General features: G+C 39.9%; 1 protein-coding gene across 2 annotated transcripts in view; it reads right to left on the bottom strand.

Annotated features, from left to right (window-relative positions):
- Nucleotides 1-6,101, bottom strand: part of aqp9b (aquaporin 9b) — a 42,100-nt gene extending 35,999 nt beyond the window's left edge. For both annotated transcript variants that reach the window (XM_034190051.1, XM_034190060.1), the window contains exons 1-2: nucleotides 5,962-6,101; nucleotides 4,049-4,175 (exon numbers count right to left, since the gene is read on the bottom strand). In XM_034190051.1, the coding sequence (XP_034045942.1) occupies nucleotides 4,049-4,175; nucleotides 5,962-6,063 (229 nt within the window). In that variant the 5' untranslated portion in view covers nucleotides 6,064-6,101. The remainder of the gene's footprint in view (nucleotides 1-4,048; nucleotides 4,176-5,961) is intronic.
- Nucleotides 6,102-18,655: the final 12,554 nt, after the last annotated feature.

Here is an 18,655-nt window from a genome sequence, read left to right as displayed (position 1 = left end):
AGCAGAAAATGGGGAACCGCGAAACAGTCCACCTGCTGTCAGGAGGGACACATGGTCAAACAGGCGTGCACTATACCGCAGCGATGGTTTCGTGCACGCTTGTGTTCATGTGCACAAACACAGTGCGAGCAAGTGGAAAGTCATGCACACAGCAGTGGAGCAAAAAAACAAAAAACACCACAATTTATAATACTTAATTGCTGTTATAAAGAGCGGACTTAGCCTCCACCTAGACATACACCAGGAAGTAATGAAATGACGTGGATTACTGTTCTCCCTTTTATGTTTTGCATGAATTATCTGATGGGCTCATCTCATGAAGACATCAGCCGGGCTCCCGTCTCATGAAGAGCCGGCTCTTGTCTCATGAACACATCAGCCGGCATGATGTGTCCAGTGTGCAATGATCTGCTGGTGACCGTGTTGCAAATGTGATATGTGTTTTAATTAATACAATGTGGGGAAATCCCACAGTTACATGCGCCTCAGGGTGGCATCCAGCATTGCGGTGCGCTAACCCGGCAGTCAGCTGACAGGCAATATGTGTTTTAATTTATTTCTACGTTAGGACAGCATGCTGATGTCCGCGCCTCACGGTGAAGTTATGTGAGGTCATATTCTACAAGCCACTACAGGTGTTCTCCAGCAGTGACTTGCAAGCACAGATATCTAAACAGCTGCCAGTCGCAGGGACACGCCCACCTCTGTCTGCGAACATCGTCAGTTCACAGAAAAAGGCTCACTCTCTGTTCCTTTGTTCTGTGATTTTTATTTTATGTATGTAGTTATTGTTGTATGTATTATTAGTTTTTGTCCTGCATCTGTCTGATGTCTGTCTGTTTTTAATTTAACACCTTGTGTGCATGGTCAGGTCGAGCTGACAGTCAGTCGGTGGTCAGCTGACAGGTGCGGTATGTCCACAGTAAAGCATATGAGCAAAGTGATCACATATGAATGAGTTCACGCCTTTACCCTTATTTGTTTTATTTAATTTCCACTCTTTCTGTCTGTCATGTAAACTACAATTTATGTGGTGGAAGTGACATCAGCCTGCCTGGCCGGCTCATTAATATCACATTGTGCCATGCGCTCAGACGATGGCTGGTCCTCATGTGATCAGCTGAGTTGCAGTACACAGCTACGGGGGGCGGGGCGCGACACACTGCACAAGCCATTTGTGTTGGTGGGGGCACACACCGAACTCTTGCATGCCAATTGTGTGTGTGTGGGGGGGGGAGTTTGGCACAGTCACACCCATATGTGTTGCTTGGTAACGCACACTCGTGTAGCACTTAGACAGTTTTCACAGGCAGCTCGAATGTGGTCATCTGCACTCAGTGGTGGGGACAGCTAACCAAAAAGTTAGCTTTAGTAACAGTTAATCTGCTCACTGAAAAGTTAACTTTTATAACGCTAAAACGATACACCCCTAAAAAATTAAGCGGAAGTTACAGATAAAAGCTAAACTGATAACTTTTATTATTATATGGTACGTGATTTTGCCAATTTCTGATTGGCCCATTCGCCACTTTCTGAGCTGTACCGATGCCGAGTTGACCGCTGGGGGAGCCGAGTACACCTCGTGTGCAGCGTAGCGCTAGCCAATCGAGCGACGCTTTCTATCGCTAACGACCAATCAGATAACGCGATACAAAGCCTACTTTGGTCCGCTTCGAGTTGTGTTGTCATGACGACACCGTCTACACAATGCAGTAAAAACTAAGGGCACAGAAAAAAAACGCTGCTGGCTGCAGCAGCTCCTTGGTCTTCTCTCACAAATGTGTTTAAATACAGTCCATAAAAGTCCTGCTCACAGACTGATTGCCAGAGACAGGACATGTCAACATTCAGTAAAAAGTCCGGACATCTCCAGTCCACACACGGACGATTTGTTCGTGCACGTACATGTGAACAATTAAAAGAAAAAAAAAGGCTGCCTGCGCTCCTCACTCTCTGCAAACTCTCTCATCACTGTGTTAAAGAAAGGACATAAGTCCTGCTCACAAACTGATTGCCAGAGACAGGACATGTCCACATCAAGTATAACCCCAGACATCTCCACATTTAAAATATAATATGGTACGCATCTTCAGAACAAATGTACAGTTGTATGTAAAAGTTTGGGCACGCCATGATTTTCCTTTATAAATCATAGGCTGTTTGGATCAGCAATTTCACTTAAATATATCATATAGCAGACAAACACTGTGATAGTTGAGAAGTAAAATGAAGTTTATAGGATTTACAGAGAGCGTGCAATAATTCTTTAAACAAAATTAGGCAGGTGTATAAATTTGGGCACCCCAACAGAAAAAATACATTAATATTTAGTAGCTCCTCCTTTGCAGAAATAACAGCCTCTAAATCTAAACGCTTCCTATAGCTTCCAATGAGAGTCTGGATTCTGGTTGAAGGTATTTTGGACCATTCATCTTTACAAAACATCTCAGGTTTGTTGGTTTCCAAGCATGGACAGGACACTTAAAATCACACCACAGATTTTCAATAATATTCAGGTCTGGGGACTGAGATGGCCATTCCAAAATGTTGTACTTGTTCCTCTGCATGAATGCCTTAATAGTTTTTGAGCAGTGTTTAGGGTCGTTGTCTTGTTGAAAGATCCAGCCATGGCACAACTTCAACTTTGTCACTGATTCATGAACATTGTTCTCAAGAATCATTCCAGTGCTCCTCAGAGTGCTCCTGCAGGTGTTCCACCTGCTGTGTGTGCCTGAGGTGTGGGAAAACGCGCAAGACGAGAGCTGTGTAGAGCCACACATCTGGCTCTCTTGCCATCTCCTACACCTTTCTGCACCACTCCATGGCACAGAGCCCAACTAACCATGCAGTCACAAAGTTTTTCTGCTGTGGATTTTGAGGAGCAAACTGGACCGATCTGAATTGTTCAGCAACTGATGGTTGAATGAATATGGGCGTGTGTGTGGAGACAATTTGCCTCATTCACAACATGACAGAATTTAACAATGCGCTGTTACGCGCGATAGCGCGCAACAATGCAGAACATTATTCTTGACCATGTGTAATGGTTCCTGATAATTCTCCAGCAACACGTGCCATTAATTGTAACGCGTGGTAACAGGTTGCAGCAGTTCCTGAGGACACCTGACGCTTCTGCCCCAAATCATCACATTCATGATCAGCAGCCAAGAATGTATACTTCGTGGCATTCGTGACGTGTCGGCGTTATGTGTAAATGCAGCTTAATCAAGAATCTATCAACAACTCATTATTTATTCAAAACCGATACACCAAATACTAATCAGGCCATCTTCAGAATGCTATTCACTGTCATGTAAAGCTGGACATTTCTTTATTTATTTTTTGGTGTGTTGTGCTATCAGACATGCTGAGCCTGATCTGCTTGAGGTTTCTTCCTGTTACAGTGTTTTCTCACATATTTTTTTTTCACACTTGTGGTAACATCATGCCCATGTTTCCCAAGCTCTTAACACACTGCACTTTAAAACATGGGCCTAACCACATCATTTATGGAAACCTTTGGTGCAAATTACACTACAATCATCAAAATACATTTAAAATGCTGCAATGTGTGTACCAGCAATATGGTCATTTTTTTCCCTTAGTGTATCGGGCAATTACAGCACAACAAAAAGCATGAAGATTTCATGGCAAGCAACTGAAGAAAATTTTGATCTGGTGCTTTGCCTCTCACATTGTGTTTATTAAATTTGTACTATTTATTTGGTTGACACAGAGAAAGATGGACACAGAGGAAAATATCCCTGTGCTGCATGCAGGTAAATGCAGCAAGATGCAGTATTATGGGCTCACCCCAGAAAACTAAGAAAAGCATTAAGGGAGACAAGTATTATTCAATAAATGAAAAATTAAATAAATTAATATGATAAACAAACAAATAAAAATGAGGCTTGGGGAAGAATCTTGGTAAGGTGAGACTTTGCATGTGAAGTGTGTTGGAGCAATTTATGTTGTCATTTGGCACTTTATACATAAACTGAATTGAAACTGAACTGAATATTAGCTCTGATAAGTGGTCTACTTTTACCTGACACGCCTCCTGATATGTAAACGGCGATCATGACTCCAAGAGTAAACCCAAAATGGATTGTCAGGAGCTCTCCCATTGTTCCTCTGCTCAGCACCGTCTGGGCCACTGAACCGCATCCAAAGAGCTGGGGCACACGTACACACACACACACACACACACACACACACACACACACACACACCAACACACACACACACACACACACACACACACACACACACACACACACACCACACACACACACACACACACACACACAGGGTGGAGGTAGAAAGACTCACTGTGTTTAATTACTCCAATTATAACCAGCAATAACACTGGGCCCCTTGTTTATCAGCAGCTTTGGACTGACACACACAGTTTGTCTGACATCAAGCCTGGAAAACAATTCATCTCTCACTTATTAGTAAAAAGGTAGAAGATAAAAAGTATGAAGAGGAGAGCAGTCATCCAAAAATAAAAAGGTATTTTTGTGGACACTGCATGAATGCAGAATTAGTGATTGGGCACCACAGAGGAGCCAGTTCAGGTCTGGCCACAACAAAACCAGAATAACTGAACAGGAAAGAAAACACAACTAATATAATCCGTGAAATAATTGGCTCTACAGCTGAAATGATCAATTAATCAATTTATTGTCAATAGAAAATACATTTAGCAACAAAAACACCAACACCATTGTTTGTCACATGATGCTAATTTTCTGTATTATTTCAGGTCACCTGTTCATGAAATTGTTTAAATACAGCTTTCAAGGAGTTTTACATGTTTTAAACAAGATATGATATCATTTCAATTGATTTAATCAGCTCTAAACCAAATGTAAAAGCCTTTAAACTCTTGTCTGTGTTTTAAACTGATTTAAGTGCTTTAAGGTGTGATGTTTCTGTTGAACTGTTAACATTATCAGTTCTTATTGTTGATTAATCTTTGACTTTGCAGTTGAAACAGTCAGATGGTCAACTAATTAACTGATTAATTAATTAGAGAAAAATATTGGCAATTCATTTAATTTTAGCAAGAAAAAAAATCAATATTGCATATGATGTTATTCATTTTCTGTATTATTTCAGAAAAACTGTTAATAAAACAGACTGTGAACAAGTGGTTTCAAGCATTTTAAATAATTATTTAAACAAGATATTCTCTCAGGATCCAATTAAACCAAAGGCGAAAAGTGTTAGTGTCTTTAATCTGGAATTTACAGGTTTCGACTGATTTAATGTCTCCTACAAAAAACAATATACGATTTAAAATTTTTTTTTTAAATTGAATATCAGCTTGTTTTGAACTGGCTTTAAACTCTCCTCTGCCAGCTATAGTAAAAATTAATTAAAAAACTGTGATGAACTATTGTTAAACATCTTTTATTAAATAAAATAAAATAAATTTAAAAATAAGATAAATTGTTGAAAACAATTTCTACAATAAACTGTCCTAAAGACCCCACTTTTAGTGGGATTGTTAAATATTTGTGTTTTCTGGATAGCAGATTTAAACTTGTGATATCTGAATTAAGGTCATAAAACTTGTGAAAGATTTGCAAAGTTTTATATCTATCTATCTATTGAGATAGATAGATAGATAGATAGATAGATAGATAGATATCGACACAGTGTAAAACTTTTAAAAAATGAGGAAATCTTCACATTTACAAACTGTCAAACGATTTCATTGTTTCCTTGTCAAATATCTATTGATCTCCATAAATCAATTACATAACCGACTTTCAGCACTAACATGTGACCATATTTTGCAGCTGAAATGTTGAGAATCTGTCATCAAGGTGAGTTTTGTGTGCGTGTGCTTGTGAGCAGGTGTGTGTGTGCGTGTGTGAGACACGTGAGGTCTGTGGTGCGTGCGGGCTTCTTATCCAGATGACAGGTGCACGTGGAGGGATGTATACTCACTATCAGCATAAAGATGCCCAGAAATTCAGCCAGGAACTCCCTGAAGATGTCCTGCCTCAGGCCAAACTTATCCTTCATTTTCCTCCTGGTGTCAGGGTCCATGTTGGTGCTGGATGTTCTCCTCCGACCGGAGAGCCAGACCGTGTGCGCGCTTGTCGGTGCAGCCTCCTCCTCCTCCTTCTCCGTGCGCTGGATCCGTGCATGTTGACGTTAAAGGGACACTGGCCGCTACGTAACCGATCAACAACAACACACGTGTTCAGCGTTCCTTTGTGTTTAGAAACGTGCACAGTGTGCGTCCGCCACAGGGGCGTGCGCTCACCCCGAACATGGTTTTATTAGAAAGTGTGTTAAAAGGTGTAAATAAAACATCTTAGCATTTGAAGTTAATAAAAGCACAAATAAACACGCCAGAGGCCAACGGTGGCACTTTTAGAAACCCGCTGTCACTCATTTGACCCCATAAAATCTGCCTGATTGCACACTTTGCATGAGTTATAGTTCCACAGAAAATAGGACAGCAATTTAATTATTTATTTGATTTATTTATTTATTTATTTTTTTGGCTAAGCGTTAGGTTGCGTGGTCTACATATCGTTATTAGAAGCGAAATCCCAGACATTTGTTTTTGTAAAACCTTTTAGGATAATTTTGATTACGTATATTAGATTATTATTATATGCATCAATTATGTATGCAAAAGACCCTTAAATATCTAAATAGCATATGATGTTAAACTGAGCTGGACTGAGTTGGTAGTAGATCAACAAACAGGCAGACATGACCTTGACCCCAATGATTCACTTTTGGAAAATTTGACATTGCTGAGCAATTCCAGAACCCTCACCAATATGTGTTCCAAGTCTGATACAGATTCATATAGTCATACATTTTCTTTACCCACTTACTCCAGTCAAAGGTCACGGGGAGGGGGGGTATCCCATGAGTCTTAGGGTGTAAAGCACAAGTTTGACACAGATTCCAGTTTAAAAATGATAGTTTCTTTTGGCTACCCCTGTTTGTTGGTCAGGGTTGCCACAGCAGATCCAGCATCGATTTGCCACAGGTTTTACACCAGTTGCTCTTCCTAACGCAACTCTAGGTGTATGTGGAGAACCCCCCCCCCCCCCCCCCACACACACACACACACACACACACACACACACACACACACACACACACACACAGTCCCTGGTCTTCTAAAGAGGTCTCCCATCCAAGTACTAACCAGGACCCACCCTCTTTAACTACTGAGATCTGACTTTGTTGATCAGGCTGACACAGAGCAGACTGGCTGCAGTTAAGAAATACCAGTAATTAAATAAATAAATAAATTTTGACCTTTGATGCAATTACCGTGCTCCCCCCCGCCCCACCTATTATTGACCTTTGGCAAATTTTATGTCTCCTTTTGCAGCACCAGAACACAAATACATAAGTGTGCCAAGTTGAGTGGGCATAGGAATGAAAAATCAAAATTTAACCTTTGAGCCAATGACCTTGACCTTTGCCAAAACACACCCCTTTAGGGCAATTCTGGGGATGAATGTCATTCACATGACAAGTTTGATGGAAATCTTGCTAATGGTGATTGCTGACTCTGTCTATAGCCGCCTCCCACTTCGGTACCATCCCCCAGGGATACAGGGTTCAAACTTTCCCTCAATACCCATCATGTCCCATAGGATGGCCAGAGGGTTTTCAGATCTCACAGCCACCTCCCTTCCTCCCATGGAAAGAGAGGGATCTTTCCCCATGCTTTAAATACAGGGCTGTTGTTTACTACAGACAGCACTAGCAAACAGGTTGTAACTGTTGATATATTACAGCTTAGGCCTTTACTGTTGTGGACAGGACCTGCACCCAGTATGCTTCATTACATGATGAAATCTGAAGTTCCTGTTTACAGCGATTAAATCTTATACTGCAAAGAATCATTTGACTGTGTACTCCCAGGGGCTAACAACCTACAGGCTGGTTACAATCAAAGCCTTATAGACACTTTCTCCCTGCTATAAGCCAAGGTGAGTCTCTATGATGAGGCTGTGCAATCTCTTACTCCATCATGATTTATCTGAATTTTCATTGATGCGACAGAGACGTGCATGTGTGCATGTGTGTGAGTTTGCGAGGCAGACTTGACTGAGAAAAATGATAAAGAACAGAATAGAATAGAAGTTTACTGTCATACACACAGAAAAGGTTTAACTGTATAATGAAATTCTTATTTGCACATCTCCCTTCAAATAATAAATATAATGCAATGCTAAAATACCCTCGGCCATATGAGCCTTGTGTTCTTTATAATTTGCAGTTGTTTAATTAATTATTAAGATCCTGTTATCTTATACAATTTGTACATGTTCAATGAAGCCCCTCTATTAAACAGTGTATCAAAACCAATATTTACGTTTTAACAGCATCTGCAGGAAGCTTTGCGTGTACATGTACATGAGCTTTTGACAAAAGTGAAAGTTATGCAAATCAAGGAATATTTGTAGATCATCCTCTGTGCATTTGCTGGTATTAATGAGACAAATTTAACTCTATAGGAAGTTAGCTTTGAGTTAACGGAAGTTATCATGCACGCTAACGCTGTAAAATGAGTTATCAGGTTACAAAAACAGCGTTTTCAATTTTCGAATTATTTCTCGCTATCTTTTACATAACGTGACAAAGAGGATACACAAACGAAACAGAGTTTTGCAGCTAGCTACCAGCCTGTGACGTCACCATGCTAATATCCGCAAAATAAGTTCAGAGGTGTTATTAGGTTCCCAAAACGGTGTTTTCGGTTTTAGAAGTGTTTATTTCTCACTACTTTTTACATAATATATGAGAGACATGCATATAAACACAAAGCAAAGTGGTTTTGAAGAGACCAGCCACTGACATCATAATGCAGCTCTACTCTGATTGGCTGTCATCCCACGCCACTCAAAAACAAAGCAGAACAGATTCAAACAGAATGTGACTCTTAAAATACTTCTTAAAATATGTCAAGGTTAGCCATCTTTGAACTTGTCCAAGGTCTGTGTACCAAGAATGTTCTCTGTGAATTTGAAGACTGTGGCAGTAATAGGACTGGACTTAGGCTGTACACAGACAGACAGACGGACGGACACACAGGTGGGCGGACACCAGGTCTTCGCAATACCTGATGGCCATATGTTGGCCTCGGGTAAAAATAGAATAAAAATAAAAAAATTAAAGCAATAAGTGTCGTAATAATATTTATTATGATTAACATCATGTTAATAACAACAACAATAGCAATAATAACAGCACTGTAGAATAAAGTGTCAGGGCATTTTATAAAGTCAAACTGGTGAGGAAGTGTACAAGGATCCATATGCTTCAGTCCATGTCTAAGAGGGTGTGAGTGGGCTGAGTGGGAGAGTTGTTCACAAGCCTGATTGCTTGTGGGTAAAAACCGTTCAACAGTCTTGTTGTCTGGGACTGCACATTCCTGTAACATTTGCCTGAGGGTAGTAGTGTGAAGAGATTATGTCGGGGTTGTGTATTATGCTTAATAATGTCGTGTGCCTTTCTTATGACTCTGGACATTCAAATTTCAAGCATTTTCAAGAGTTTCAAGCATCCGTACGAACCCTGCCTTCCAGGCCCATCTAACTGGAAGAAGGCCACTGGGAACACCCAGGCCATGCTGGCGGAATTATAGAATAGAATCGAGCCTTTATTGTCATTGTACATACCTATACTACATACAATGAAATTTGTCCTCTCCATTTAACCCACCCTAATTACAGTTAGACATAATCCAACCACTAGGAGCAGCGGGCAGCCACAGTCCGTCGCCCGGGGACCAACTCCAGGTATAGAGACGCTGCCTTGGTAAGGGGCAGAGAAAGCATGTAAGCATGTTTTTGATTGTGAGAGAAAACCGGAGTTCCTGGAGGAAACCCACACTGGCACGGAGAGAACATGCAAACTCCACACAGAAAGGGCAGGAAGTGATCCCACAGCCTTCTTGCTGTGAGGCATTAGTGCTAACCACTAAGCCACCAAGCCGCCCAGTTCCAAGTTGACTTGGGAATGCCTCAGGATCCCCCAGAGAACGTTAGAAGACTTTGCCGAGGATAGGGAAATGTTGGCTAAGGTGCATGGTCTACTGCTACTGTGACCCAGACCCAGATGAATGAATGAATATTATTTTTATTTTGCACAGCAGTGAAACTTGCACAAATCATGAGAGAGTGATCACAAGACAGCTTGTTTACTGGGAGAGCAGCTGTGGCACATGTCCTAGTCTCCCCTTATAGGTCACGCAGCACATTTACAGACTCTCCTAAAACTTCCTGTGCATCCATTACTCATATTTAAAAATGCATATGTAATAATTTGTAGCTGAACTTTCAGGTCTTCTTTTTAAGAAAATCCTCCTCTACACCACTTCATCAGGAAGTTGTATTTTGTATTTTTAATTAATTTATATCAAGTTTCAGACATTTGCTTTCAGTTTAAGTTTAAGGAAGATAACTTTAGATTTATTTATTTATTTGTATTTGAAATGGCATAAACAAATTAAAATGTGTGAAATGCCAACGTTTTCCAATATTTTTGAGTACTGTTGAGAAACACTCCATGGCATGTGTATTTTTAAGTGAAATGCATCATCCTGGTGTCAGAGAGCAAAATTAAGAGGTTATGTAAGTCCTTCAGAGAGCAAACTTAAGAGGTTATTAAATCAACAGCTGCCTGCTTGTTTAAAAAAAATCACTGGAGACACAGGCATATATAAGACAACCCAAATTAAAGGAGAAATGCCACTTTTAACAACCTGGACCTCATTTCTGGCATAAAATATGATCGTTTACTCACCAATATAATTTTGGTGTCATTATTAGTCCATGGTTCAAATGATATGTTCAGTTTATATCTGAGTCAAACATTTTTCTTCTTCTACTAAGGTAGATTAGAACTTTTTGTGGAACACAGCACCAGTGGTGGGCACAGCTAACCAAAAATTTAGCTTCAATAACTAGTAATCAGCTAACTGAAATGTTATCTTTTTTAATGCTAAACTGTCTAAAAACTTATTGGAAGCTACAGATAACTTTCAATTTTGCCTCAAATACGCCCTCAGCTACTAAAATGCTGATTTTGAGTTAAAACACTGCCAAAGCTTCTAACAGACCCAATGCCGATCACAAACACAAACAGCCAATGAATCAGCACTTATGTCTTTGTGCACTCTGCCCCCTGCTGTAGGAAAGCATTATTTACCCTGACAGAATACAGTGGTCCAGCGATGAGGCAGAGGTCTTGAAATGGAAAGCAGGTTTGAATTATGGGTTTGCTTTATAAATAAAATTATTACAGATAGAATAACTACATTAATGTAAACTCTTAAAATGTACAAAGTGATATATATAACACATATCTGTTAATTTTAAAATAATGCACTAATTCTGAAGATTTGAACATTAACACACAGATGCCCAGAGGGGATTATGGGTAAACTAAGCCTCCGCTCATACTGATTGGTTGATTCATTCATTCTATGTAAAAACCAACACAAGTGAATCAATGTAACATGTGTTTGTGTTTACAAATAAATGTGCTTTTGTAAAATATCAAATTTTTTTCATTTGTATAAAAAAAAGAAAGAAATTTTCAAGCGCACGCGTGATGACATCACAACTCTATCCAGTTTCTTTCAATAACAAGAACTGTCAAAAAACTTTCTCGTGTGTTGTTGGAATTGTGTGGCGATAGGAATCGCCTTTTGAATGCTTGAATAATGATGTCAGTCGCACAAAGAAATCAAATAATGCCGTGAGGCATCATAACATCTGATCGGTTAGCGGCTCGGTGCGGTGTTATAACAGATCAATCATTCGCTCCGTGCGGTGTCGTAACATCAAGCCTGTTTCACATGGCAAGATAATTAGGCCGATATCGGACCCAGTCTTCCCCTTCCGACAATCTTAATGACGCCCCGACAATCGTGATGACGCTAAATATAATCTTATCAGATATTCCTGCCGTGTGTGGTGTGTTAAGAAGGACATGAGGAGCTAAATGTGACATGCAGCCAATCAGAAAGCAAGGTGTCTGACCTGGGAATGTTCGTGTGTGAAATCAGTTCGTGTGTGTTGTTTTTACCGTGTGGCTGACACCACACACTGTACAACTAAACCTGCCAGATCTGTGATTCTTTTTTTATCTCCACATGTGTGGTCTCTCAGGTTTTGGAAACCTACAGATAATTTTAAAATCCTGTGATATAACCGGTCACCAGTAGATGGCAGTGTTCTATGTATTTTGACGCCGGTTATATCACACGGCCTGAATCACAATTTAACAGACTTTTCGGCTTTTGAAGAAGCAACCTGGGCTTCTTCTGGCATTTTTACATAAAACAAACACAATAACAACATCTATAAACCCAGAGAATATATTCACGAGAGTTTTAGGCACAATATACAAAGAGTTTAATGCTGTTGTCCGTGTGAAGCCTGATCAGAGCGTCTCAAATGCATTTCTCCTGTCGTGAACTTTTACCCAGAATGCACTGCGCACACACCATGTCCACACTAAAACCTTTAAAATTAGTCCAGTACTTTAAAATTAAAACATATATCTGATATTTTCACTTTATAAAACTTCAGACGTGACGTTAATTTAAATAACTTGTCCAAAATTAGTTTGGTTAAAATTTTAACCATAACTTAAAACTGTATGCCTCTGGATGACTTGGGTGATATTGCCAGCATATCAGTATGGGGTCAAAAGAAATTAGCTTTTTTCTTTTCTATGATTAGTTCTCCTTGCTTGCAGAGGCTAGAGCAGTTTATTCTAGAACTAGCTCTTCTCTGTTTGTAGAGGACAGAATTATGCATCTACTACAAAAAGCTATCACAATTGTCAGATGAGGAAGGCAGGAGACAAATGCAGGACTCACTGGAACAGTTCTGGTTCAGAGAGGCTTTTACTGAGGTGCTTAGCAAGGTTCGGCACACAAACAGACAGTCCAAGAAGAGCAACCAAATCCGAAACATCAGGCAGAGGCGTAGACAAAAACACAGGCAGGCAGTCAAAACACCAAGAGACAGCTTAACAAAACGTAGTACTGAGCTTGAAGCACTGGCACAGGGCACAACGATCAGGCAACACCAAGTGCAACTAGTAGCGTCTAAATACTCCCGGAAACAAGTGTAGAAAGGCCCAGAACAGGGCGTGACCCACTCACCGAGTACCGCCCCCACCAAGCACAGTGAAGGCAGCCAAGAGACATACAGACCCAAAAACCCAAACACAAACCACCCAGCCACAAAAGGGAACAAACAAAAACCCCAACACTAACATGATACATGACAAAAGCTATGTCTGCAATAATGTTAGCAGACTAAAAATTATCAGACCAAAACTTATTGGAAGATAATTGGTCCAATGATGGTTTTCAAAGTTATCTGAAAAGCTAATCCAATAATGAAAACATTATCTTCAATAATTAGTGGATTAGCAGATCTGTGCCCCCCACTGCACTGCACCAACTGGACAGGAGGAACCTAGCAGTCAGTGTGACTCACTGATTTCAAAATGCAGTTCTTTTCAACCAGTTGTGCAGTGCTGTGACATGTCAATCATCTGTGTCCAATCAGATATCAGGGGTGTCCAGTGCAACCATGGCCTCTGCTCTAGCTCCACCCATGCCAGGAAGTGTTCAACATTTGACATTTCCTGTTTCACTGTGGACTCAAAATTTGGACTTCCTGTTTGGGACTCCCTATCCCACGAACAAGCTTCATGCTGTTGCGCGGCGCTTCACTCATATTATTATTATTATTACTTTCCAACATGTAATTGTGTCTTTATTATAAGGTCAGTGGAAGAGAACGCATGTAGGCATGCTTTTGATTGTAAGTAATGTCCGGTTTGTGTCTTTTTCCCCACTGGGCAGACTTTTTGTGCCATTCCAGTTTGTGCCTTCGTCTTCCACAGAGTGATCTTCATGCTGCTGCATGGCGCTTCACTTGTATTATTTTCCATAATCTATTCTGACTGAAAATTCCACACTTCCATCTTTTTTTCCCAGGTTGCATTTATTACTAAAACGTCCTGTGCATCTACTACTCATGTTATTATTATTATTACTTTCCAAAATTGTGTCTTTATTATATTACATGTATTGTGTTATTTTTCAGAATCTATTCTGGATAAATTAATTTATTTGGCACACAGACTCAACAATAACAAAAAACTGATAAACAATTCAACAGTGAGCATGTGTGACCGAAAGGGCGTGGGTTCTGGCTGAAAATTCCATGTTTCCATCGCTTTTTTTTTTTCAGGCTACTTTTATTAAAACGCTTCGATACCGGCTTCATCCGACAGAGGGCGCTCGGTGAATGCGTTTGTCAGGTCGCAGCAGTCTTATCTTGCGCCCAGCGCGCTTTGTGAAAAGGTGCGAGAACAGGCAGAGGATGGGATGTTTTCAGTGCATTAATCACTGTCACTTTTTTCAGGCGTGTCCTCTTTGATGTGAAACAGACACTTTCAGAGTTGTGAAAAAAGGGGCTGAGTGCTGATGGAGAAAAAGCATCCTTGCAGGAGTTGCAAATGATCGGCGCCCACATCTGTCCCCGTGCACACTCATCTGTGCTGCCAATATAAAATAATCAAATATAAAGCCGCTATAGCACTTTGGATTAGTTCTTGAAGTCTTTTATGAGCTTTTTAAGTGACCTTTCTGTTTAAATTCACGGGGCGTTTGATTAGTGTTAGCTGAATGAAAGTGTGAGTGTGTGTGTGAAAGCGTTAAACTGTGAGGGTGGATGTTTACTGGCAGATGTTAAAGAGGAATTATCACCTGCGGGACAAAGCGCTCTCTGTCTGTCTCTCTCTCTCTCTCTCTCTCTCTCTCTCTCTCTCTCTCTCTCTCTCTCTCTCTCTCTCTCTCTCTCTCTCTCTCTCTCTCTCTTTCTCTGTCTTCCCGCACTCCACATCTCCATAACATGTCAGCAGGTTCTGTCAGGCAAAAGAACTTTGCCACGACTGTGTCACTGCTTCATCACGGGAAATGTGGTCTCACTGCAAAAACTACGGTGTTAAAATCTCACATTTCAAAGTGGATTTTAACCACAGACTGTATGATTTTAACACTCTGTGTCGAGGCTTGCACAGTTGGTTCTCAGAGTCTTGATGAAGGTTCTCAGTCGCAGGTGAGAGAATTCTGGATGTTCACAGCAGCTGGACATCAACTTGATTTTGGAGAAGTTTTTCCTATTCATTTTTAAAAAGTACGACTGTGTGTTCTCACTAAAATATAGCCTTAGCCCAGAGACTACCTGCCATAGAGCAAACAGAGGCACATCAAAGACTTTGTGGGGCCCTGAGCAGAATATGACTAGGGGCCCCCTTAGTACCTCAGCACTGCCCAACCCAGTCTCACGGCAGTTTGTGGCGCCATTAAAAACACATTAATCTATAGGTTTGTGAAGGGGGCACGGAAATGGGGTGCTTTTTGTGATGGGGGACATGAAATGTGGAGTGACGCGCTGGGGGGTGGTCTGGGGGAGTTATGGTTAGGGTTAGGAGAGGGTAGACACACTATGGCTATGGTTAGAATTAGGACAAGGGGATGATTATAAATAGCAAAATAAAAAAAACATGTCATGAAAATGGGGAGCTTTTTGTGACGGGGGCACGAAAAAAACCCTGTGAGACTGGGCTGGCACTGCCACAGCTATACTGTCATACTTAATCATTCTCACTTTGTATCCATTTTTTCAGGTGCAGCTGTGTTTCTTAATGATATGTCCCTAGTTATTAATGCTTAATAAACATAAACACAAAATGTACTTTAACATATTTATTTAGTGACTCAGTTAAAGTACAAAACAAACTAGGATTTTTTTGCATGACGTAGCAATTTTCACGTTGTATATCAGGGTTTATTTTTCTGCAATTTTGGAATGGAGTGGAAATTCTAGGTCATGGATGGCAGTAGGGGGAGGCATTTTCACATTATGAAGTAGAATGTTTAATATCAAAACTCAAGCATGTGAAAAGATAAAAGATAAAAACTGATTTTGCATGTAAAATATTTTAATATTTATATATAATATACAGTACCAGTCAAAAGTGCGTTTCCACACCTTTGACTGGTACTGTATATAGCATAATATGGACTTTTGTCATTTTCAACTCTTTTCCTTGAAAGGCAAAATAAAAAAACAACTTCACAATTAATTTTAATTAAAATTATTAAATAATTCCTATCATTTTTGAAACAATTAACTTAGACAAAATGTAAAGATTTATGAAATGGTCGGCTGCTGTTTGAGAGCTGTGCTGCTGCTGTTACTGGCAGCTTTTTAATCAATATTTTCGGTGAGATCTGTGAAGCATTCATAGGTAATTAAATGCTGCACTGATGATTGCATACAATGTACAACATGCACAAACACAGGTGTTAATGGGTGCTGTGCACGTGTGCAGGCAAATGTTGGTGATTCACACCCAGAGAATAACATTTTATATCATCTCTGCTCTGAATTCGGACTTTGCTGAATGCCATCACATCCACATATAGATATACTGCCTTGACGCTTGTCCTCACGGCGGTTGCTGTTGAAGAAGGAAAATGTAATTTCAAGTAAGTGACTGTGGCCCCATGATTCATGTTGTGTGGCCCTACACAACTGCTTATTCACTGAATGTGGCAGGCCAGCATTTAAGATTAATTTGCTAAGAAAAAAAGAAAGACATCATTATGCCATTTTTGCTTGTTTCTTTTTTGTGTCGATTTGTTTCTGGATAATCATTGGGTGCGCTCTCCCAGATGGATGCAAGAATGCTATTGGGGAGTATTACATCAAACAGCTACACAAAAGTTTACGTTCAATCACCGAGTCAAAGGCTGAAATTGTTTTGGTCATATCAGTTTTGGGGAATCTTCTGAAACTTCCATGTGATGTAAGGAGGCATTCATCTTGGTCAGTCCAAACCCAAACCCACTGAAGGTGTGACATCATGCATAAAAGAATATGGGCAGTTGGGGGAAATTGAATTTGAGAATTTTCAGCTAAGGTGTATGTAAATTTATTGCTGCAAGTGTAGATTGTTTGCAAGGTGTGTAACAGAAGCCATGTATGTGAATAAATAAATAAATAAAATCTTGAATATTACAATGATGCCAGCTTTTCCAAGCTTCTTCAAGGACCGCATTTGCAGTGAATTTTTGTTTTTGGTCTGCACCGACATTCTTACGTATATATATATATATATATATATATATATATATATATATATACACACACACACACACACATACACACAACCCAGTCTCACAGCAGGTCCTGGGGCTGGGGAACGTGGGACTGGGGAACGAAAAGTACATTAATCTATGGGTTTGTGACGGGGTTATGACAATGGGGTGCTTTTCGTAACGGCTGCATGAATTAATTTTGTGATGGGGGCCACAAAATGTGGGGTGAAGGGGGGGTCTGGTGGATTCATGGTTAACGCTGGGGGAGGGTACAGACTTACGTTATGGTTATGGTTAGAATTAGGAGGAGGGGATGATTAGAAATAGCAAAATTAAAAAAACCTGTCACAAAATGCAGGCACTAAACGTGACGGGGGCACGGGGAAAAAGTGAGACCGGGCAGATGCGTGGGGATCCACAGGCTCTAGATTAGGTACAGTGTTCATAAAATAGGTAGCTGACATAAGGGTGCTAGTAGGTTAAGCAAAGTTTATATAATGAGTTGGAATGGCGTGTGAGTCCAGAATGTTTTTACAACCTTAGACCTCAACAAGTTTTAGACAAAGAACTAAATCCTTTTATTTCCTGTTAACTATGTAATTTTTTATGTTAATTTACTGTCTTAATGTATTTATAAATTATTTAGGCTCTGGTTATCATATACACACTATTATTATTATTATTATCATTATTATTATTATTTTATTTTATTATTACTTCTATTTTGACATTTGATTTTTAAATGGATCACAATGGAAATAATTGTTTTCAGTTTCTCGTGTCACCCAAGTATTTTAACGTGTTTACATTTATATTATGTACTTACATTGAGCTTACTAAATAAAATCACTCATGCATGCACTCACGCTTTTAATATAAAGATCATTTTCTGCCCCCTGCTGCGATGGCGTGTGATTAATATGAACCACAATAGCATTTAAAACCCTCAAACCCTGAACTCCCATGGTGCATTGCTGCACAATGTCCATTGTTCACTGTTGTTAGCTAATATCGCTAATTTCTCCAAAATATCCTATCAATTTTCTGTTTTCGCAGTGTCCATCCTTGACCCAAAATACATAAGCATACCAAAAGGCAAATGTCAGGTCTCCGTAGTTTCTCCGTGATGGAAGCCATACCCACACACGCATACACACACACACGCACACAGAAGCCACTTGGCTATTTTATATGTACATACAGCATATACAACCCCAATTCCAATGAAGTTGGTACATTGTATAAAATGTAAATAAAAACAGAATACAATGATTTGCAAATCCTCGTTAACGTATATTCAATTGAATACACCACAAAGACAAGATATTTAATGTTCAAACTGATAAACTTTATTGTTTTTGTACAAATATTTGCTCATTTTGAAATGGATGCCTGCAACACATTTCAAAAAAGCTGAGACAGTGGTATGTTTACCACTGTGTTACATCACCTTTCCTT

The sequence above is a fragment of the Thalassophryne amazonica genome, chromosome 2 (assembly GCF_902500255.1).
Source record: "Thalassophryne amazonica chromosome 2, fThaAma1.1, whole genome shotgun sequence".
In the NCBI taxonomy this organism is placed as follows: domain Eukaryota; kingdom Metazoa; phylum Chordata; class Actinopteri; order Batrachoidiformes; family Batrachoididae; genus Thalassophryne; species Thalassophryne amazonica.
This window is presented reverse-complemented; position numbering and strand designations above follow the sequence as displayed.